This window comes from Poromitra crassiceps, assembly GCF_964638095.1.
Source record: "Poromitra crassiceps genome assembly, chromosome: 1".
NCBI classification, from domain to species: domain Eukaryota; kingdom Metazoa; phylum Chordata; class Actinopteri; order Beryciformes; family Melamphaidae; genus Poromitra; species Poromitra crassiceps.
This window is the reverse complement of record NC_139623.1, coordinates 69,342,903-69,367,304: the sequence shown is the minus strand read 5'-3', so window position 1 is coordinate 69,367,304 and position 24,402 is coordinate 69,342,903. Positions and strand designations below refer to the sequence as shown.

Genomic DNA, 24,402 nt, shown 5'->3' with positions numbered 1-24,402 from the left:
ATGGGCTCGCTCGTTTCTTGGGGTTTCGGTTGAGAGCTTTGATGAAGCTTTTGCGATTCTGGGCTTTATGCTGCGTGTTTCAAAGTGTGTTCCACCCAGTCTATTTTTGGAACCCCCCACCGTTGTGCGCCACCGTTGTGCGCCAGCGCGAAAGCGTTTTCGCCAAACCATTCTACAGTATGAGAATGGTTTCCTCACGCTTTTCCCTGCAGTTTTGGCTCGCTTTCTCTAGTCTGGAGAGCACTGTCGCCACTTAGTGGGTCGGTGGAATGGGTTGTACACGTTCGGTGGCTCCCATATTTTTATAGGAGACGTAAAAGGGTTTGATCCACGTCCCACCGTCAAATTTTTTTTTTTTTTTTTTGACGAGTTAACTCGTCGACGGCAGTCAACGGTTGGTTTCTGTTTGACGAGTTAACTCGTCGACGGCAGTGAACGTGTTAAGAGTGAAATGGCTCCAAACAATACTTCATTTCCAATCTGTGTCCCTGTGTGCCCACTGCCCTTGCCTTACACAAGCTATGGTGCAGAGGAGGAAGTTGGAAGGAAAAGTAGTTCCTAGAGATGCTGCGATCCGATCATGTGATCGGATATCGGCGCGATATCAGCCAAAAAACATGGATCGGATCGGATCGGATTCCAGCGAAAATGACCGATCCAAGGCTCCGATATAAGCACTCCATTCCATGACTCCGCTCCAGGATTTCTATCCAGCATGCAGCAGCAGCAGCACACAGAGGCCGCGTTGAGCCTAGGATGGCCAGGGCCAAAACGTCAGACACACCCGTCCTTAACCTATGTGCGATTCGAAATCACGCGTCCGCACCATAGACTGGCAAAACATGGCCGCCCCCAGTGTGGCTGACAGTTTCAAATTATAACAAAACAACCACTATTGCAATTTGCAATACATGTCCCGCAAGGTTTCTGAGATTAGGGGAAAGTCTGAGCTGGCGTTACGCTAAACCAAACGTGGGGATGAGGCAGCGGATTTGTTTTGGCGTTAACGTTAGCTGTTGTGATGATGGCTAACGGGGCTAACGTTAGCTAGCTGGTTAGGCTATCTAGTTGCAGGGCAGCGCTCCACAAGCTTGTTGTGACCAAAACCCCCGCATTTAAAGCATTTCATACTCCCAGAGCTGGCGTAAACCATAGAGAACCTCATGCATTAGCCTACTCAAAATGAAACGTCCAGGGTTTGTGTCTCCAAAATCAACTAACGCTAACGTTAGATGCAAGCTAACGTAGCTAGCTGCGGAGCACTCATGATCTATAAGGAAAACGAATGCGCACATAGCCTACATAATTGTCAACATCACATACATGTATTTTCTTTAATCTAGACTACAGGCATCATTTTTCAGTCAAAAGTGAAACGACACAGATATGATGGCGTATAGTGAGGCTTTCCATGCCTCACTATAGAACTGGCCCCATGCAAAATTCAGACCGCTTATATGTTGCCGTCATGCCAATAAGAGTCTAAATGTATTTTTTTATGTTTTATCTGCAGACTAAGCAGCTAGGCTTTCGGTTCTATAAAAGCCATTATTTTTTGTATTGACTATTGAGTGATACACTTTACTAAAAAAAAATATTATATCACAATAGTGATGTCAGATTTGCTTAGGTCAGAGCTATGGAATATTAAATCATCCATCTTTGCTCACAACATTTGCCCTTTCTTTCTTCTTCTTTTTTACCCCAGGTGTGCATAAAATACAGGTTAAGAACTTATGGAAAAGTCATGGAAATCCATTGGTCAAAATGTGTATGAACCCTGAAGGGTTAAATTGAGCATTTATGAGAGATTTCAAAAATATCGAGATATATATCGTGTATCGCGATATAGCCGAAAAACAACGCAATATTCTTTAGAGGCCATATCGCCCAGCCCTAATTTGATTGTTATGTTTTAGTTTTACATCAAATGAATTAGATGAACTAAATTGTTTACATACTATATTACCAAAGCACACACATACATACCTAACCCTAAAAATGTTTGTTGCCTGCTAGCTATCAGACAGAATAGAGAGACTTAAATATGTGCTGTATCGGTATCGGATCGAAATCGGTATCGAATCGGGTATCGAAATTTGATCGGAATCGGATCGGTTTTGAGCTAAAATATCGAAATCGGATCGGAATTGAAAAATCTCGATCGCAGCATCTCTAGTAGTTCCTATACTTTGATATCGATCCGCCCGCGGCCATCCTATTCAGTTGCGTTCAGACCCCAATAGTTCAGACGGCATCGAGTGAACAGGTCATTTGAGTGAGAGAAAAGTTTGCAAGCTAGCTTAAAACCCGTGTAAAATGGTTCAAGCTAAACGCTCTAAAGTGTGGCTGTATTTTACATGGAAAGATGAATACACGGGCACATGCAATAAGTGTTCGAAAACAATTGCAAAGGGGGAACACGTCCTATTTGATGAAGCATCTGACTACACACGGGATAATTGAAGGCCGATAGTTGCACCGTGTTGGATTTCTGGCGCGACCCAAAGCCAAGCATGTCTGCTCGCAGTGTCAGTGAGTCGGCAGCCGGCTGGGGAGACGGTGATAATTATCCCTGACAACGCCGACCATGAGGATAGCAACAGCCTTTCCTCAGGTTAGTAGTAGGGGTGGGAATCACCAGATGCCCACGATACGATACTAAAACGATACTTGAGTCACGATACGATAGTATTGCGATATTGCCAATATTGCGATATATTGAATATTGCGATATATTGAATATTGCGATACTTCGATATATTGCGATTTCTTACTTTTTCAACTGCAAATGATGTCCCCAAAGGAAAACTTTGTCAACATCTGGTTTATATAAGAACAATTTTCCAGTCTGTACATCTGACTTCAACCATTTTATTGCAGCAACATTGTCAAGTAGACAGACCAACAACTTTCATAAAGTCATGTCATAGTTGCATGCACCTGACAAACTGAACTGTTTGTTACAGTCTACTTACAGTCCACCTTAACTGGATGTGTGTGTGGACTACTGTACTTAGGTCGTTTTTGAACAATGCAACTTCACTTCACTTGCACAAAACTTGTGCAGCCCATTCAGTAACTGGGGAATTTGTAAATTACTGTTATGGCAAAACTGTTACTGTTAAAACAAAATAAAAATATGCTACCGTTTGTTTACTGCTGGCCTTGAAACTAAAGTTTATAGTAGCCCGGTGGCCTGGCATAGCCTGCAAAAAAAAAAAAAAATTGCAATATCGATACTTGGCGTCCAAATATCGATACAATATCGTCAGGCAAAATATCGCGATACTATGGTGTATCGATTCCCCCCCCCCACCCCTAGTTAGTAGTAGGGATGGGGGCGAGTACTCGGGTACTCGAGTACTCGTTTGTAACGTCAGTCGAGTAGCGTTTCAGCTGTCTGGGTACTACTCGCCCCACCCCCCTCCCCTTTAGCAACGTTTGGAAGTATTTCGACAGAAAGCATGACACGACTGTGCAGTACAGGTTATGTAATGCTAAACTTGCGTATCATAAACATACCAGTTAGATGCTTAACCACATGCGTGTAAAGCACAAGCAAAACATCAACCTAACAGGCGCAGATGAAAAGCAGTCTCGCATTACCTCGTTTGCTAGCAGCAACAAACACTGTTGTGATGCCATCAGGGCAGAGAAGATTTCCCAGCTTGTGACGAAAATGGTGGCTGGAGATATGCTCCTGTTAAGCTTTGTGGAGGGGGGAGGCATTAACCATCCAACCACCGGAGTTTACTGAGGTAGGCCAACAGCTGCTGAGCTAACGTCAGATCACTCTCATGGTCCGTCCACATTGATTTCCTCACAATAAGTGCTCCAGGCAGCGCTTCTTCCATGCAAAAACACTAACGTTGTGTGGACAGCCCCTACACAGAAGAGTACCCCTGCTCTGTCATTATTATCGTTGTAATAGATATTCTTACAGACATATGGCTAATGCGAAATTAACTGCAAACTTGGGTTCTGCTTGTGCTGTGTTTCCACACGGACTACCCCCACCCCCCGGCAAGTACTCGATTACTCGTCCATAATGGAAAGAGAGTACTCGAGTATTTAAATTACCTAAAATGCCCATGCCTAGTTAGTAACGTTGCAAATCTGGTGTATGATGAGAAAAAGCAGCGTGCATAAGTATAAATAAACTGTGATGTTTATAGTCTAAACAACAATGCCATTAATGTTACATAGCAGTGTTCAGAGATGCAGTTTATAAGTCCACTAGATGGCATTCATTGCTCGCTAATGGTGTCAATTTTCAACAAAATATTTAACACTATATTTTTGGCTGTCCAGCAACATTCATGTTGGCAAAAAAAGAATAAATTGCCGAAAGAGAAGGTGGAGGAAATCCACAGAGCTGTGACTAAGTTGTTGTGTTATTGTTTAGTGTTAGCAATAAAAAAAGATGCTGGAGTAACTCTAGACTAACCAAACTGGAGTTTGCAGACAATACCAGCTCAAAATGCACTTTAAACTGTTACAGTATAATGTTCAATTTCACATTGAAATTTGCCTTAGCAATAAAACAATATATTATGTTCTTTAAGGTTGTCTGTTTCGTGCTTAACTAGAACGACCGCAACGCGGACTTATGCCTCCGCCATTAGTTCATTCTGGAGTCCAAATCGCCATTTGAGGCAAATTGGAAGAGATTCCGTCAAGGCGCTCCGGTGATGTTGCGTTACAGAGCTTGGAAATTGGGTGTGTGAGAGGTCACAGTGACCTTGAACTTTGACCACCAAAATGTAATCAGTTCATCCTTGAGTCCAAGTCGATGTTTGAGACAAGTTTGATTAAATTCCGTCAAGGCATTCCTGAGATATCGCGTTAACAAGCTTGAAAATGGCGCTCGAGAGCTCACCTTGACCTTTGACCTTTGACCACCAAAATCTAATCAGATCATCCTTGAGTCTAAGGCGATGTTTGAGGCAAATTTGATGAAATTCCGTCAAGGCATTCGTGAGATATCGCGTTAACAAGCTGGAAAATGGCGTTTGAGAGGTCACAGTGACCTTGACCTTTGACTTTTGACCACCAAAATGTAATCAGTTCATCCTTGAGTCCAAGTCGATGTTTGAGACAAGTTTGATTAAATTCCGTCAAGGCATTCCTGAGATATCGCGTTAACAAGCTTGAAAATGGCGTTCAAGAGGTCACAGTGACCTTGACCTTTGACCTTTGACCACCAAAATCTAATCAGATCATCCTTGAGCCTAAGTGAATGTTTAAGGCGAATCTGATGAAATTCCGTCCAAGCGTTCCTCAGATATCGCGTTAACAAGCTTGAAAATGGCGTTCGAGAGGTCACAGTAGGGCTGTCAATCTCCCTCTATAATCAAATTCGAATTTCAGTGCTTTATACATTTTAATATTCGAATTATATTCGAATATTTTAATTAATTTTTAATTGAATTAAAAAAAAAAAAAAAATTTTTTTTTTGGTCTGAGTGAATTGTTGTCTTCTCTTATGTTATGTTCTGATTCTAAATATAGCTGAATCTTTGGGTTTGACCAAGTAAAACTTTTTCTAAGCATTTTACCAAATGTAGATGGAAAAGTGAATGGTGGATGAATATTCAAAATAATATTAGGCTTATCACAAATAGTCCAGCAATGATGTTTATTTAAGAAAACATGTTCCTTGTACAATGTACATATACATTCATTGCATTAGAAAATAGGTCAGATAACCAGAGCTTAGTTAATATTCATCAGTGATGTATTGGTGCTGTCTGAAATGCTAAAATAAAATAATTGATAATAAAAAAAGACACAGCCTTTGTTTGAGCTCCTTATCAATAAACAGTATAGCAGCTTCAACAGTCAACTTCAGTTAACACTCTTTTCTTCAAGTATGTTGTCAGAACTTGTCACTGTTCTAGTGTTCTAAAAAAAAAAAAAAAAAAAAAAAAAAAAAATTAAAAAAAAATATATATTCGTTTTTAAAAAATAATAATAATCGAATTTCGTTCATAATTATTACATTCGAATAATATTCGAATATCAAAATTCGTTTCAACAGCCCTAGGTCACAGTGACCTTGACCTTTGACCTTTAACCACTAAAATCTAATCAGATCATCCTTGAGCCTAAGTGAATGTTTAAGGCGAATCTGATGAAATTCCGTCCAAGCGTTCCTCAGATATCGCGTTAACAAGCTTGAAAATGGCGTTCGAGAGGTCACAGTGACCTTGACCTTTGACCTTTGACCACCAAAATCTAATCAGATCATCCTTGAGCCTAAGTGAATGTTTAAGGCGAATCTGATGAAATTCCGTCCAAGCGTTCCTCAGATATCGCGTTAACAAGCTTGAAAATGGCGTTCGAGAGGTCACAGTGACCTTGACCTTTGACCTTTGACCACCAAAATCTAATCAGATCATCCTTGAGCCTAAGTGAATGTTTAAGGCGAATCTGATGAAATTCCGTCCAGGCGTTCCTCAGATATCGCGTTAACAAACATCGTACGGACGTACGGACAGCCGTACGTACGGACGGACAACCCGGATCCATAATGCCTCCGGCCTGGCTATCGCCGGCGGAGGCATAAAAAAAGGCATCGGTTCAGGCACCGTTTAAGCACCGGTACCGTTTTAAAAGTATCGATTTAGCAACAAACAAAAAACGATACCCAACCCTACTCGTGAGTTGTGACGTTAAGATTACATATGGAGTGAAACTAGTCTAAAGCATTACTCAAAATTAACATTAAGGTTAACGCTACAATAAGGGTTTTATTTTGAAAGCCCGCTGTGGAAGACCTACTTTTACATTCTGGCTTACTTGACGCTCGCTGAGAGGAGAAGACGGTGAGAGAGGAGAGCTGCTGTAAAATGCACAGCTTTCCTCCCCTCACTCATGCTGATTAACGGGGCTCTGTGTGGGCAGACATGCTCCGCCAGAAGCATCTCTAATAGCGCTTTCAGACAGACACGGTTCTGGTTCTGGCTCCGGCTCCGTTCTGGAGTCTCAGAACCTTGGTGCTTTCTGGCGAACCAGCCCGTGTTCACACCAGTTTAAGCAGAACCAAAGTGGGAGGACATTATTCGGTAGTCCTTCTTCATTTTTTTTTTTTTTTTTTAAGTTTATTAATTATTTGGTCTGGCGTTCGAGTGAACCCAGCCTTGGCCCTCTCTTCTGCAAGTTCGGCATATGACTTGCTCTTTCTTGTACTGCTTTCTAGCTTTTCTTGAGATTCGGTAGATGCCCAAATCGCCACTAAACATTTGGTTTCCTCAGGAGACCACTGCAAATTATTTTTCTCTGTGTTGTCACTGCCTTCTTCTCCTTCCTGCTCGTTTTCACAGCCTAGAATGAGACACGCCCACTGATGATGTCACGGTTCCCAAGGAAAACCAACTATTTTTTGGTTCCGCTGAGAACCAACTTTTCAGGTTCCGAACCAATTATTTTTTCGGTCTGAACGCGCCGGCCAGTTCAGATTAGGGTTCTGGAACCGGAACCGGCACGGAGCCCTGCCGGTGTGAAAGCCCTATAAGTGCACACAGCAGGGCGCACATTCTACAGATTATTTGTATAATGTCTTATGATACCAAATTAGTTAAAATGGCTTTAAAGGATGGCTTTAACGATAATCAAACCACTTTGTATCATTCATCTCGGTAATATAAGCACATGGGCAGTGTTTACCGGTACATTCTTTCTCCGTTTTCCTCACGGAGAGCTCCCGTTTCCTCCTCTGGCAAAGTGTTCCGTTGTGACGCGTTTTACGTCACAACGGAACTGCAGAAGTTCTGCTCGAGACGTGGAATCTGCTCCGAGGGCAGAGGGCTGTTATCGGTTATTGTTAATTTCTATTTTTTAAGTATGCGCACATCCACGGAGAATCACATCGAGAGCCGAGACTTAACCCATTGATACCTGATGCAGCATTTGTGTGTGTATCCCTTTAAGACCGCGAACCGCGGGATATACACGCAAATGCTGCATCAGGTATCAATGGGTTAATGACTTGCAGCTGGCTGGGGCTGAGTTTCTGCAGGAGCATTATTCTCCATGAGGAAAACAGAGAGAGAAGGGATCCACTGCCCATGTGCTCATATTACCCAGATCAGTGGTTCCCAACCTTTTTTGTCTTATGTACCCCTTGAGCTGTTTTTCCATGACAATAGTTCCCCTCAATCATGCGTGTTGATGATTACATACGAGTAAATCTATACAAAATATATGTTTCACTGAACTGCCGGTGTTTGGGCTTTTTATTTGTTGTTTTTTGCCATTATCAGTAGCAGAACAGTGTAGCAGTTGACACTTGCCAGCAGAACTAGTTGCGGCACACACATCACATTTTAACAATGGGCTTATGAAATGACTTGGAATATATATATATATTTATTTATCATTTTGGAGGTAAATTGTATTCCCCAATCATTCCAAGTACCCCCTGCAAGCTGCTCAAGTACCCCTAGGGGTACACGTACCCCTGGTTGGGAATCACTGACCCAGATTATTGATGATACAAAGTGGGTTGATTATCGGTAAAGCCATCCTTAAATATCAGTGGAGGAAAAAACCAAATGGCGATCATCCCTTCAATCTCCAATACACAAGCCTATATGACCTTCTAGTGGTTCCTGGTGGGAAAGCTGGCTTCAGACACTCCATGACTCACCAGCTGTCCTGCCAACAGGGGCATGTACTCTATGATGGCGAGGCGGACCCTCCACTTGGCATCCTCGGCTAGCTCCACGATGGCCGGCAGCAGTGACTGGGAGAGCTGACGGATGCCGATCACGTCGTTCACACAGTCCAGGTTGGAGATGATGTTGAGACGCACCTCAGGGCACTGGGAGAGGCAGAATAAAGGACGTGATGAACTTAAGCACACAGAAAAATCCGCAAATATTAAGCAAACCAAAATGCATGATGGGAAAATACAAGGTTTTGTTTGAGTTACAACTTAATTTTTTTCCAGTGTTGCTTTCTACTCTCGCCAAGGTGCACATTTCTTGGCTCTGCCCAAGCCATGCTACTTTAGTCACTCTAAACAAAAAGGCTTGACCCGAATAATGTAACCTAGCCTAACTGTTGGGTTTGCATCCCAATAGCCTTATATGGAGATCTGATCTTGGTAGCACATTAACAACGGCAACTGCAAAAACAAACTTTTCATCAACGTATGTCACAGCCAGAAGCCCTGTTTCCTAGCGGCAGACTGTTCACACCAATTTAACACTTGTGAACCTTGTTAAGTGTTAACTAAGTAGTATGAACAGACCAGCAGCCAAATAAGGCATGGTGTACAATTGCTATACAATCGTTGACAGAATGACATATCAGTTAGACATTTTCTACAGAATGTTCATCCTCTTGTTCCCTTTAAAATGGTCCTCAGATGGATACACCTCAAATTTGGGCAATTTGCAAGTCAAAGCTGTCAGTTTGGACTGAATCTAATTAGAGCTCCATGAACATTTAAAAAAAAACCTACCTTTATTGGAAGGCCTTTAGCTAGTTGTTCTTTTATTTCGTGTTTTATCCCCATGCAAGTTGACTCCCCGTGACTTTTCCATGACTTTAAACCACATTTCCATGACCAAACATTTTGTAAAGTCTCTGTGTATGAAAAAGTCAGTGAGTAAAAATATTCTATGTAATGTAACTACTAACAGATGACAATAATTGAAAAACGAACATGGTAATTTAGTACTAAAACACGTTACTAGACCCAAAACAGACGACAACAAAGATCTTGAGTAGGGCTGGGCAATATGGACCAAAAATCATATCTCAGTATTTTTAGGCTAAATGGTGAAAGATGTTATATCTCGGTATTTTCTACAAAGTGGGCTAGATTTTCAATTGGGGAGTGCTTGGAAACTCAGAATGGAGAAGTTGTTCATCTGAATATACAACTCTGTCTTGTCTTGTTTATGTTTGAGCTTTTTGTAGCTTGTTTGTTGATTTGTTTGCGGATTTGTTTGTATTGTTGAACTTGAATGATTTGTGTCTTGTAAGCCCAGACGGGTTGGGTACCATGAATATGGTGCATGACACAGAAATAAAAATCTATCTATCTATCTGTGTGTGATGTGATGTGTGTGAATTGATTCAGGTGCGCGTTAGCAGCTAAAGGCTAGCTGAGTCCATGCTGACTGCTGCTACTTCATAGCTCATGTTATAGACAAATAAAACGACTTGAATTCACTTAAACAGATTTGGAAGGAAAAGAGGCTGGCGGCCATGTTTGGAAAGTAGTGCCGGCCAGTGGCGTGCCGTCCATTAGGCGAACTAGGCAAATGCTAGGGGCGCTTGAGCCGTTAGGGGGCCAGAGAGGGTAAAAAAAAAAATACAAATACAAATACTTTTTCATGATAATAGGTCTACTATTATTTTACAATAGTAGACAAAAAATAAGCAGAACAACGTCTTAAGTCTTTAAATAATAGTGAAATCATTTTTCTAATTCTGGCTTTCTGGCTGCCTGGGCTGCAGCACTTTCACCATGGTCCCTAATCCATACCACCCTACCCCCTGCGCGGCCACGCCCCCTTCTACCTGCTCTGAGCTTTTTCCCAGAGTGGGGAAAGGGAGCTGGAAGGTGGGTGCTGAGGGTGATGCAGCACCCCCTGGTGGCAAGAAATGGAATTTTCAAAATTGTTGGATTTGGCTGTCTTGTGTTTATACCACCAACAAGATGCATTAAAAAACAGTTTGTGCTTCCCAGCTCTAATCTTATTTCATATGCTCTCTCTTCAAAAGTGTTTGATTTTCATCATAATCTGTTTTTCCATAATAATAATAATAATAAGTTCAGTGTTTATGCCTGTGTTGCTGTCTGTTGTAGTGTAAAACGACTAAAGGGAGAGCAGGTGCACATGAAAGTGTGTGAGTGAGAAAAGGAGAAGATACTGAATAATTACATCACAACAGTATAATCCTAATGTTAATTTTAAATTAAATATTCTTCTAAATATGGATGAAAGTCCAAAAAACGTCAGATTTTCTTCGCCGCTGCCCTCGCGGGCAGCACGAGAGTCCCTTTCTTACAGCACCCCCTACCTAAAAGTACTTCCAGCGCCACTGGGGAAGGGCCATTCTGAGCCTGCACTGCAGTGGTGGAATTAGCTGCGATATAATTTTTATTATATTTTCTTTGGGGGAGGGGGGAGAGGGGGCACCAGCAAAAATCTTGCCTAGGGCACCAACTTGGTCAGGCACGCCACTGGTGCCGGCTACCTCTTTTCCTTCCAAAAAGACCAATTATGTGCATTTTGGATTCATATTTCATCGTGTGGTGAGTACCCGAAGCACAACATGTATTTTGGCGTCGTGAGATGTGTGTTTTGGCAGATTTTAACAGCTGTACCATTAGCCTCCATTCTATGGTGATAATTACTAACTTCACGACTGTAGCTCACTGTAAACTGAGCGGACAGTGCCGGTAAGGCATGGTGTATCTTGGTTCACTTCCAAAAAAGTGGTGTATCCCTTTAACTCATTCATGGCCAGTTTAGGACTGCCAATATTTAGCACAGGCCAAAGATTTTCATAATTGTTGGTCATCTTTCAAGACCCACAGTAAATTATCTATTAGCACCAGAGTGATTTGCAATACCTCAAAATGAAGATGTATGTCTCTGGGTTCACCAGGGAAAAAAAAGTGAGCTTTTAGCATGTTCTGTACTCTACTTATATCCATTTATATACACCCTGTTTTAGCCCAAAAGGTCTCTCTGAGATGACAAACAGGAGAAAAGGCAATTTCTGTAAAATACACATTCTCAAGCAGAACTCGCTCTCAATTCTTTTATTTTGAACTGTATTGACATCAGACATGTAAATACTATTCGTTATGACACAAATGAAAAAAAAAAAAAAAAATATATATATATATATATACACATGAAGTGCTTTTTTTTTTACATTCAACAATACAGCAGTGTGAGTGAGTGTGCAGACAGACACACAGACAGACAGACAGACAGACAGACACACCGACAGACAGACAGACAGACAGACAGACACACACACACACACACACACACACACACACACACACGATCCCCCTTCGTTGCGTGATTTCTAACCCCACATAGGATAAGCAATAACCACGCCCTGTGGCGCCGGAATTGGCCAGGAGCAACACTGGAGGGCACGCAGCCCAGCGATTTCATGAACCAACTGAATAGCTCTTGAGAAGGACAGCGGGCTGCTGTGACTGCCGCTTCTGCCTTAGCTGTTTGTGTGTTTATTTTGATTTGTTCTGGTACACCCGTCCTCGTCCATGTCTCCCTGTCATATCCTCCCTGCTATTTGATCGTTCCCGTTTTCCCCTCGGCTATTCAACACGTCCTCACCGCCCTCGCAAACTGATCGATCATTTCCTCATTCCTCCGATGATCAAACACATCTCTTGATTACTTTCTCCCGTTTTCTCCCGGCTGGCACAGAGGAAGGCGACTCCAGCTCGTGCAGCGCGTTTCTCCTGTCTGCACAAGGAAGCGTTACCCGTTTTCTGCTTTTCCTCTTGCTCAATTTCAAAACAACAGCTGCGGTATGTGTTTGTTCACGTGTTGTCTTAGATGCTAGGGACCTGATACTATGTCAGAGGCTGGGGAAGTGTTTGAACTACGCCCTGCAGTAATAAAAACAAAAACACGTCAAACACGTCATTGGCGGGGAGGGCTATTTCTGATAACACGTCAAAGACGTCTTTGGCGGTGAATGAGTTAAAGTTATGTTAAATACAGTAGATTTTATTTTTTTCTGCTGTAAAACTTGGGGGAAAAAACTAAAGATTTGTATCATAATTTCAATGTGTAATGCAGTTTTATTTTTGTTAAAACGGATTTTTCTAAAAATTGGTATTGAAAAAAGTATCGTTCAGGAACCGGTATCGAAATCAAAGCATCGAAAATATCGGAAAAAAATTAACGATACCCAGCCCAATATAGGGCAATAATTTATCCATTTATACAATCTCCAGCTTTTCATTATAGCACCCTCTAGCCCAGCGATCCTCAAAGTCCGGACTCCGGTCCGCATCCGGACCCAGACGCCGTCCTATCCGGACCGAGCCCTATAACCTACAAATCATTGAATAGTCACATTTTCACAGAGCATTTCTATTTTAACCGGCACATGCTTTTCTAGCCTTTACGGTACTGGTTTATCTGCCAGGAAGCTCACAGACCAATACATGTGCTGTAAATCATCACACATGATGCTACTCAGCCAATCAACAAGCGAATCGATTCTGCCTGTTTCTTCCCTAGGCTGTGCTGCTGCTGCTGCGGGAGAGTACACACGGACAGAGGAGAGGCGAGAGATAGAAGTAATTTCACATGGCATGCTCAAAAGAAATGAGTAGACCGTGAAAACAAAGCTTTAGTTTTAATCCAGGGCACGCAGACTCATGTTCATTCATTGGTCTCACGAGCAGTTCAAAACCAGTATGTCTCGTGAAGTGTGATGCGATCCTGACCAGCTGTCTATGGAGCGCCACACATGAACAAACACACACAGTCAAATCCAGACTGAGGTAGGGCTGTTCGATTTTGCCTAAAAATAAAATTGACGATTTTTTCTCTCAAAACTTGATTTTCGATTTTTTATACTATCTCTTCTCTAAACATTTGTTGTTCTCTAAACATTTTTTCTCTTTTTTTCATGAGTGAGAATTTACGCTTTTACTACGCCGAGAATTGCACCCCCAACATATTTCAGGGCTGTTTTAACTTAGAAATCAATTATATCACTTTTAAACAGTTACATTTCTGTATAAATCATTACAATATGTCCCCGTGAGGTGGGGATGCGTTTTGCTGCTGCCTGGCGGGGGTGCAAAACTCGGCATAACACCTGGAACAGCGGACTGCAATCTTCCCTGCTTTTAAGGCACGCGCAAACAGGCGCGCAAGCGCTAACAGCCAGGGGATATCGCCTGTACGACGATAGGGCCCCAACGTGTCAAATGTACAATTTGGACCAAATTGGGTCCAAAAATGAAATGTGTGCATTTCCTTTACCTCGTCCTTGAGCTGAGCCAGGAAGAGGGGCAGTAAGTGCTCCACAGTGTTGTCCTTGCCCAGGATGGTGGACAGGCCCATAATGACAGAGGCCAGGGCCGACTTCACATGTTGGTTAGTGTCTGACACCAGTTCCTGGTGAGGGACGGGGCACAGAGGAGACAAAGGGGTGAGCAAGCACACAGCACAGAATGTGTAAAAACCACAACAACAAACTGTGACATTTCATCTGTTTCATCCAATGATGAGCGAAAACGATCACAACAGGTGGTTTGTGCCATATCTACAACACAATTCAGAGTGATAGGGTATAGTCCACTTCAGTGGTTCCCAAACTGGGCTACGTGTACCCCTAGGGGTACATGGAGGTACTACAGGGGGTACTTGGGAGAAAGGGGAAAACCGAAACATCTAAGAATAAATCATGAAAATAACTGAAACGTTCAAATAAATCTGCTCAGGAGGTACTAATTGCAACTCTTTCACTCCAAATGTTGTAGCTGGGTAACGTTAAAGGGGGTACTTGGATTCAGAAATCATGCAAAAGTTTGGGAACCACAGGTCTACTTGGTTGGTTGGCGTTAGTGTAGACAAAAAGTCATTGCAATTAATTACTGTAGATAAAATAACTATAACTAATAAATCATAGTAATATTAATAACCAATAGTTGGTACAGGCATGGGGGAAGCATACTTTAAATAAAGGGTACTTTGACTACTGTATGTCTATGCAAACATACACAAGGGTGGAATAATAATTCCAATGCTAAGAGTCTTAGTCTGGAAAGCATCATAGTTTGAAAAAAATCAGTGATGGTTCAACTGTTTTTGCAGCAGAGGCTGTGTTTGGGTCTGCAGCTGCCTGTGTAACTGTTACACTGTGTAACTGTGTAACTGTTACACTGTGTAACTGTTACACTGTAGCCCTTTTCCCACATGCGTACCGGAAAATTACCTGTAAGTCAATATCGGACATTTCCCTGAATTTCCCTTCACACCTTAGCGCGCGCATATGGGAATCTAGTCGTCAAATAGCCGGTATGTTGGGGGACGGGGGGAGGGGGGAGCTTATTTGGGGGGTCGGCAAAACTTCACTCAGTCCTCCGTACTTTGCAGCAGCCTGACACAGGACAGACAAAGCGAGAATGGCAGAGGCTTGCAAGGCAAGCTGCCCAACGCTTGTAGCCTATGTATGTAGAGAAAGCAAATGCATGAAGCGAAATGTGTGGAAGTAGTTTGCTTTGATGTGCGCGAATGATTAGATGATGCACTTTGAAGAAGTTGGGATCCGTGTCTGAGAGAAATAGTTGCTGGTTCGATGTTTATCCATTCACCTGCGTCGCTTTGAAGCACTTTTTACAGACTGGCTTCGTTTGATGTGTCCGGCTTGCCTTCGGAAATCAGCAAGCTGACATACTGCTCTTATTAGGCTATCACAAGATCATTTCGCCAGTTTGCTTTAATGTGCGCAAATGATTAGATTATGCCCGCTGGAACATTAAGCAACGTGTGTAGGCTACACTTCGCCCATGATTGAAGGACCGCTGTCGCGGAAAATGACTGGACCCGTTTCCACTTGCGTCCCCTTAACACATTGAGTGCCAAGGACGTCTGTGCACGTCCTAAAAAAAAGTAACGAGGAGTGCCAAGGACGTCTGTGGACGTCCTAAAATCATAATTCATATTATTCCATAATTCTGCTGTTTAAGGTCGTACCTAGCCAGTGAGCATGAATCCCTTCAAGGGATCACACGGCGCCACCTTAAACATCGTCACGGAAGCTGCGCCACCCACCTCAGATCCTTACTTTGTGCAGGAGAAAACGGAGAAAGCCGTGATCAAAGAGGAAACCGATGCATGCTTCAGCCAGAGCCGTACAGATTGCTCTGTCTGCAGCGGAGAGTGGGCTCGGCTGCATCCGCGCTCACAACTGAGCTCTATGCTTCTATCTATCTCCACACGATTTCCTGCCAGAAAGCCAGCATCTGAAGCCGAACGGCCAAGCCTTTTCGTTCAGTCGCGTTTGCCAGCGCGCATCATTTCCTTGATGCGCGCTGGGATCTGTCCGGGGCAAAAACGGAGTCGAGAAAACAAACTCTGTGCGTGTGGGAGGAGCCCGCAGCTCAGAGGTGGAGAGGGGGGGGGGGGAGAGGGGGGGGCACGCAGGCTGCACAGAAACCGCACCACGCCACCACATCAGAAAACACCAGCCAGAGTCAGTGAATGTGCTCGAAATTAGAGTGCAAAAGGTATTCATAAAAGTGACTATATCTTGGAAAGTAAAAAAAAACGACAGAAAACCCTTGAAAGTGCACTTTTTTCAGAGGCTGCCATTTCATAATGGAACTGTCTAGAAACAAAATTTCTTCTTTGGAAGAAGCAGGAGTGTTCAATGTTTCATTAAAGTCCAGCCGCGTCAATATAGCCATAATAGAAAAAATTCTATAGCTGTTTTCAACTGAATGGAAGTGAATCTGGCACAGGCTGCAGACAATTTTACTGAAGCGCTGTGGCACTCAATGTGTTAAGAGCATACCGCTCTTCTGACTGGATCGAAACTGGTGAAATGTCGGGGACGACGGGGTCGCGCTTATACCGGCACGGCGCCTTTCCCACATGCAGGCATTACACCACGTTCCGGTCATTTTGCGGTACAAAGCGCATGTGGGAAAATGGCTTGTGTAACAGTGTTCCACTGGATAATCTGCTCTGTTTGCACCCTGCTCACACTAACAACACTCTACAGACATCTGACTTTAGGCTCTGTTTGCACCCTGCTCACACTAACAACACTCTACAGACATCTGACTTTAGGCTCTGTTTGCACCCTGCTCACACTAACAACACTCTACAGACATCTGACTTTAGGCTCTGTTTGCACCATGCTCACACTAACAACACTCTACAGACATCTGACTTTAGGCTCTGTTTGCACCCTGCTCACACTAACAACACTCTACAGACATCTGACTTTAGGCTCTGTTTGCACCCTGCTCACACTAACAACACTCTACAGGCATCTGACTTTAGGCTCTGTTTGTACCCTGCTCACACTAACAACACTCTACAGACATCTGACTTTAGGCTCTGTTTGCACCCTGCTCACACTAACAACACTCTACAGACATCTGACTTTAGGCTCTGTTTGCACCCTGCTCACACTAACAACACTACAGACATCTGACTTTAGGCTCTGTTTGTACCCTGCTCACACTAACAACACTACAGACATCTGACTTTAGGCTCTGTTTGCACCCTGCTCACACTAACAACACTCTACAGACATCTGACTTTAGGCTCTGTTTGTACCCTGCTCACACTAACAACACTACAGACATCTGACTTTAGGCTCTGTTTGCACCCTGCTCACACTAACAACACTCTACAGACATCTGACTTTAGGCTCTGTTTGTACCCTGCTCACACTAACAACACTACAGACATCTGACTTTAGGCTCTGTTTGCACCCTGCTCACACTAACAACACTACAGACATCTGATGTGCTGCGTCACGACCACCAGTGATTAAAACTGAGTACGAGCGTGTTTGCAAGCTACGACACTCAACCCTTGAACCTTTTAGAGCATGCACTGGTCCAGAAACGAGTACACAATAATAAAAAAATATCAACTGGCAATGATTTGGGGGATCTGAATTGAAAGATTGAACTGTGCTGTGGAAAACCACTTGTACAACAGTGCCACCTGCTGTCCAAATGCTGACACACTTTTTCCCCAAACCTACATTTAACCTAACCTACATTATGGGTTTGATCATTGAATCAGATCAAGAGGATTAAAAGGACACACAGCCAGCTGATTCAGTGCAGTGAGTTATTTACTGGAAAGACAGAAGGAACAGTGGATCTGCTGGTTCAAGACTTTCATCAAGAGGACGTCACAAGACCTCAAGTCTGTATAAGAGCCTTGTGGTGGGGGGGATATGTCACTATTGACATCAAGTCCTTTTCGGTGCCTTTAGAACTCAAAGCAAATCAGTTTCTTCCATCAAAGTTCAAAGTAAAGCATGAAGTGACATCAAGGTGGCAGATGAATGTATCAAAGTTCAAAGTAAAGCATGAAGTGACATCAAGGTGGCAGATGAATGTATTGTTTACCTTCTAAAGCATGAAGTGACATCAAGGTGGCAGATGAATGTATCAAAGTTCAAAGTAAAGCATGAAGAGACATCAAGGTGGAAGATGAATGTATCAAAGTTCAAAGTAAAGCATGAAGTGACATCAAGGTGGCAGATGAATGTATCAAAGTTCAAAGTAAAGCATGAAGTGACATCAAGGTGGCAGATGAATGTATCAAAGTTTAAACTAAAGCATGAAGTGACATCAAGGTGGCAGATTAATGTATTGTTTACCTTCTAAAGCATGAAGTGACATCAAGGTGGCAGATGAATGTATCAAAGTTCAAAGTAAAGCATGAAGTGACATCAAGGTGGCAGATGAATATATCAAAGTTCAAAGTAAAGCATGAAGTGACATCAAGGTGGCAGATGAATGTATCAAAGTTCAAAGTAAAGCATGAAGTGACATCAAGGTGGCAGATGAATGTATCAAAGTTCAAAGTAAAGCATGAAGTGACATCAAGGTGGCAGATGAATGTATCAAAGTTCAAAGTAAAGCATGAAGTGACATCAAGGTGGCAGATGAATGTATCAAAGTTCAAAGTAAAGCATGAAGTGACATCAAGGTGGCAGATGAATGTATCAAAGTTGAAACTAAAGCATGAAGTGACATCAAGGTGGCAGATGAATGTATTGTTTACCTTCTAAAGCATGAAGTGACATCAAGGTGGCAGATGAATGTATCAAAGTTCAAAGTAAAGCATGAAGTGACATCAAGGTGGCAGATGAATGTATCAAAGTTCAAAGTAAAGCATGAAGTGACATCAAGGTGGCAGATGAATGTATTGTTTACCTTCTAAAGCATGAAGTGACATCAAGGTGGCAGATGAATGTATCAAAGTTCAAAGTAAAGCATGAAGTGACATCAAGGTGGCAGATGAATGTATCAAAGTTCAAAGTAAAGCATGAAGTGACATCAAGGTGGCAGATGAATGTATCAAAGTTCAAAGTAAAGCATGAAGTGACATCAAGGTGGCAGATGAATGTAAAGTTCAAAGTAAAGCATGAAATGACATCAAGGTGGCAGATGAATGTATTGTTTACCTTGACGCAGGGCAAAATATGAGTCATGATGACTTGCTCACGACTGTCTTCTGGAAGATTCTCGCAGAATTCTAATAAAAGAAAAATACACACTTAGTTAAATATGGAAAAAATAACTCGACAAGAACTGGAAACATTGTATTCAACGTCAATGCAGTTATATTTTCCATATAGTCTCCCCTTTGCCCTTAAAAATCCAGTTAGAAATGAATGCATTTAATCGTCAGCAGACATCCATCTACTAATTCCATGAATCAGAGTGTGCGTGTATGTATCATGTCCTTTTGCATATCCCAGAAGAGTGGGAGAGCATGATGTGTGTGTGTGTGTGTGTGTGTGTGTGTGTGTGTGTGTGTGTGTGTGTGTGTGTGTGTGTGTGTGTGTGTGTGTGTGTGGTGGGGGGAGCACTGCACTCGTATGCAACAAGATGTTACTGACCTTTGACTTTGTTGGCTGCAGCGGCACGGACCTCCGCTTCACAGTCCTTCAGAAGGTTCTGGAAGGCTGGGACCAAGTCATTCTTCGTGATCTCTGGTCCTACTGCTTCCTGAAGCTAGATTCAATGGGACAGAAACTAGTTTAAATATGCAAATTACCATGTGGGGCAAAATATCAGGCATTGGTTAGTTGTTTATAACGTGACTATATTTATAACTTTTATAACGTACTCCAGTTTCCGGTTTATAATTCGGGTCTGCAGCCAGAGTATAACAAAGGAAATGGCAAGCTGCAACAATAAGTCACGTTAAACCGGAACTTGTACCCACAATTATATGTACAATGGTGCATTCAAAAAGAAGGTGGATAGAGGGGGTACGGTGGTGCAGTGGTAAGCGCTGTCGCCTCACAGCTCGAAGGTCCTGGGTTCGATTCCCACCTGGGACGCTGTGAACGCTGAAGGAATGCGTGCCCGTCCGCATGTCCTCGAGTGCCCACCGCCCGGGTGGGGTCATCAAAAGGGCCTTTCTGTCTGGAGTTTGCATGTTCTCCCCGTGCCTCCCGGGGGTTTCCTTCATATAGGAACCCCCTTCACCAAAACATGCAATATCCTGGTTGCTAATGTGGTTCCTCCTCTGGTCGTTTAGGGCGCCTGTTCGGAGGGAGGGGAACTGGTTGGAATAGCGTGAACCTCCCACGTGCTATGTCCTACCGGTGAAGCTTCCCCTGTCAGGTGAAGAGAAGCGGCTGGCTAACTGGCATGTCTCGGAGGAAGCATGGAGCCAGTTTCGGCTCTCCCCAGATCAGCAGAGGGTGGAGTAGCAACCAGGATTAGGGATGGAATTTTCGAATAATCGTTATTATTATCAAGGTCGACTTTTATTATTGAAAGTCGAAATTCAAAAAAAAAAAAAAAAAAATGTGTGTCTGAGTGAAATGTTGCATTGTCTCCCCTGATTCTAAGTATAGTCGAATCACTTGGTTTGAGCAAGTAAAACAATTTTTATAAGCATTTTAAGCAAGGTTTATGGAAAAATGAATGGCGGATGAAATCCCATGAAGAGGGAGAGGGGGTGACTTTGGCACCCCTTTGGCACTCAGACCTGAGCCTACTAAATATTTAATGAACCACTCATGATTGTCAAGACTGTTTTTTATTTTCGAAAATGTCAATGTCATGTAACATGTTCTTTACTTCAGTGGTGCAATGCTTGTTTGAGCTAAAAATCCACAGCAGAAGCTTTTTCTATTAATTAATAAAGCCTTAGACTTAGAATCAGGGGATACAATGCAACATTTCACTGACAAAAAAAATATATATATATATATATATTTTTTTACATTTTTAATTTTTTTTACATTTTAATTTTAATTTTCGAATTTCGATTAAAAGTCGACTTTGGCCAGCAAATTTCGAATAGTGTTTTTGCTAGAAATGCCCATCCCTAACCAGGATAAATAAATTAAATTAGCACTAATGGGGTTAAAAATGGGATAAAAAAATCGGGGGGGGGGGGGGGGGGGGGTATTAAAAAATAAAAAAATAAAAAACATAAGGTGGATAGGATGGAGAAAAAAAGAACAAAAAATGTAAGGCAGGATATAGGCTGTTTTCACCAGGTGCAACCACTGGTGTAACCCCACAGCACTTCCTTTTTCTCAGCTTTTCTCTTCTTCTGTGTTTTATGGGCGGTTGGCATCCTTAAATGTTGCATTACCTCCACCTACTGAATTGTATCATCTTCACCCTTAACTATTTACAGTGTCCACCACTTTCTCAGCTGTTCAGGGGGAACACTGACATAATTATATTTCTATTTTTGCTATGTAAAGATAGGCCTATGCGGGGTGGTGCAATAACGTACCGATAGCTTACTTACCGGTCAGCTTACTCTTTAACATGTAGCTTTTATTAGCCTCTCAGGCTAGCTCCGGACCAGACAACAACGCTTCCTACTACCCGGCGTGTGCACGTCTTTCCGATAGGGGTGGTTGTTATGGCAGCTATCAACAACTAGTAACTACTACAAGACATAAAGACCTAAAAGTCTACAAGTTTTTTTTTTTATTAAAAGAAATCCTGCTACTGCGTGACTTCAGAGAATTTGTGCAATTCCTCGGTTGCTTACCTCAGAGAACTTGTCGGCGACCATGTAGCGGACCCTCCAGGACTTGTCCTCTGCAGCCTGGCGCAGGGTGGGCATCACCAGGGTCTCCAGGTCCTCCTGGGGCAGCAGGGTGGCAATGCTGACGCAAGCCTCCACCGCCAGCAGCCGCACCGAGTCCTGACGGATGAAAGGAACCCCATCAGTTTGGGCATCCACTTTTAGGTTGAGATGGTGGAGGAAGACAAACGTTCATATCACATACCTGCTCATCAGAGGCCAGTGCAGTGAAGAGGGAAATTATGTCACTCTTGACATAATCTAGCTCCAGGACCTTAGCAAACTCCCCCAGCTTAGATGCTGCAGCACGACGCACCATAGGTGTGTCATCTGAGCACAAGGTGCGGAAATGCCTGGAGAGATAAGCACACACACGCACGCACGCACGCACACACACACACACACACACACACACACACACACACACACACACACACACACACAAGAGACACAAAAAGCCAAATGTACAGTATCACTTCAGGACTAATAGCGAACTATGCTAAATGAATGCATAAAAATTTATAAATCAAGTGAGTTATTTTAGAGGAAGTATGTTTTTGTTTTTCCTCCCTGAAGAAAGCCCTTACTGGCGGATCTCGGCCTTGACAGTGCTGGAGACGCGGGGATAACAGACGCTGAAGAGGCCGCAGGCAGATGTACGAGAGGTGAACCAGTCGCCGCTGGCCAGCCGCTTGACCAAGGGCTCAAAGTGGACCTCCAGGTCTACTGGAGAATGCTCCTGGGAGATCTTACGCAGGGACTCCACGGCCTTGTCTCTCACGACCGTCTCCTCCACTGTGGCCAGACTCTCCAGAGGGGGCTGTGTGACGAGAGAGGGGAAGCTGCTTCAAGCTGGATGTATTCAGACACACCACATGTTAGGTATCACATCATGCAAGCACATGTGATACCTCCAATAACTCAATCAATGCCCACACATCCTTTCCTACCACCTCCATAATAAATGTGCTCATTAAATGATATTATGAGAGGGAGTGCATAAATCACAATCACCGAGGCCACATTGTCGACAATACTAACAGCCAGGTGACAGAGTAGCAGCTAGAGACAGCATTCTTAACTAACCACTGTCATGTCAAAACTTCTTGTTTTACTGTTAGAAACTCTGCCAAAACTTGTTTCCATTGTAGGGTTGGACCTGAATGTGATGTAATGTAATGACCTGAATGTTAACTATTCGTACGTTGGGTTAGGGTACGTATTCGGTTTTCAACTTCGGGATTCTCTTTTTGTGTGTCTGCGCACTATTGGCAGGCACTTGTTAGAATGGCGCAAGGACCTTGCGGACGTCAGTAGCAGCGGGGTTGGTCAGGAGGATTGGACATGGAGGTAATGTTTCAGCAGAGAGGAACACCATGAGCTGAGTGGGCTACAAAGTATTAAACGTGTGAAGATTGTAGCTTTGCCCCAGCTATTGTGCGATTGTTTCTAAATAACTGTCTGCGTTTTCCAGAAGAGGTTGAAATAGACAATGGAGGAGGCGAGTATGGGCAGCGCAGGCCATGAGAGCCAGTTGCACCAGCTGAACTAAGGTGTGTAGAGACAGTAGCCTGCTGAAAGGCCCAACACCACGGCCACACGAGGGGATGAAGCCAGCCGGACACATTAACCAGGGCCTCAAATTAATTAGACTCAGCTCTCAGTCTTAATCCGTTTCACTACTGTAAGACTGAGAATATTACTATTTAAATCTTTTCATAGCGTTAGGTGGTCCTGTTGGAAGCCTTGCATCGGAGAACCAATCATGAGTGTTATGGGCGGGCCTGCTTTCTGGGGGCAGTGACGCTCATGCAGAACCGGTGCTGTCGCGTTTGCGGAGAAACATATTAATCACTTAGAAACAAACATAACCTGTTAATAGGACGTGTTTCATCCGGCCCCGGCGGCTAGAGGTCTTTCCCCCAGCGATAAGCCCGACTCCCGACGCTACGTTACAGAGCCTGCTGATGACTCACAGTAGCAAGCGGACCACTTCCGGGTAGGAAAGATTATTGTAATATAAACAACAGGTATAAACTCTCTTTGCAGCACATCAGTGTCTTGCTCTATATTGGAACTATGAAACATTGCATTGCCGCTACCAAATAAAATTCTAATAATAAATGTAGGCGTGTCTGCTGCCGGCCGTTCTCGCCGGGCTCAATGAACCAGATTTGGAACAGTAAATTCCCAGACATTTGGTGGTTAGGTGGCGCTGTTGGCGCCGCTCACCAAACGTCTGGAAACCGAGACTACAAATTAATTAACCAGGGCCTCAAATTAATTTTGCAAATTGGGGGAGAATTCCCTAGTACTTACATGCCTCACATAGGGGGGGATTTATAGACTATTGTATATCACGAGTGTGGTGGTTCTTAACATGGGGTCCAGTGACCACCAGGGGTCTTCGAGGTAGAGCTGCCGTGGCATCGATTTTTCCATACCGCACAAATTAGCGGAGCCAATCATCCCGTCACAGTAACCTCCATAAAAAAACAATCATGTCATGAAATTATTTGTTCCTCCGAGCCCTCGGCGAGCAGTTTTTGGAACTCGCTAAACAAACCCCCCTGATCAGAAGCAAATCACGTTGGCTCAGCGGTCG

At 43.2% G+C, this 24,402-nt stretch overlaps 1 protein-coding gene across 1 annotated transcript in view; it reads right to left on the bottom strand.

Annotated features, from left to right (window-relative positions):
- The window catches only part of LOC310787082 (serine/threonine-protein phosphatase 2A 65 kDa regulatory subunit A beta isoform), a gene marked incomplete at its 5' end in the record, with an annotated part of 45,902 nt that overhangs the window by 14,585 nt on the left and 6,915 nt on the right, over positions 1–24,402 (bottom strand). The window contains 7 exons of the mRNA XM_083648420.1: positions 8,654–8,827; positions 14,013–14,147; positions 19,195–19,265; positions 19,633–19,747; positions 21,762–21,917; positions 22,003–22,150; positions 22,385–22,617. Of these exons, the coding sequence (XP_083504546.1) occupies positions 8,654–8,827; positions 14,013–14,147; positions 19,195–19,265; positions 19,633–19,747; positions 21,762–21,917; positions 22,003–22,150; positions 22,385–22,617 (1,032 nt within the window). The remainder of the gene's footprint in view (positions 1–8,653; positions 8,828–14,012; positions 14,148–19,194; positions 19,266–19,632; positions 19,748–21,761; positions 21,918–22,002; positions 22,151–22,384; positions 22,618–24,402) is intronic.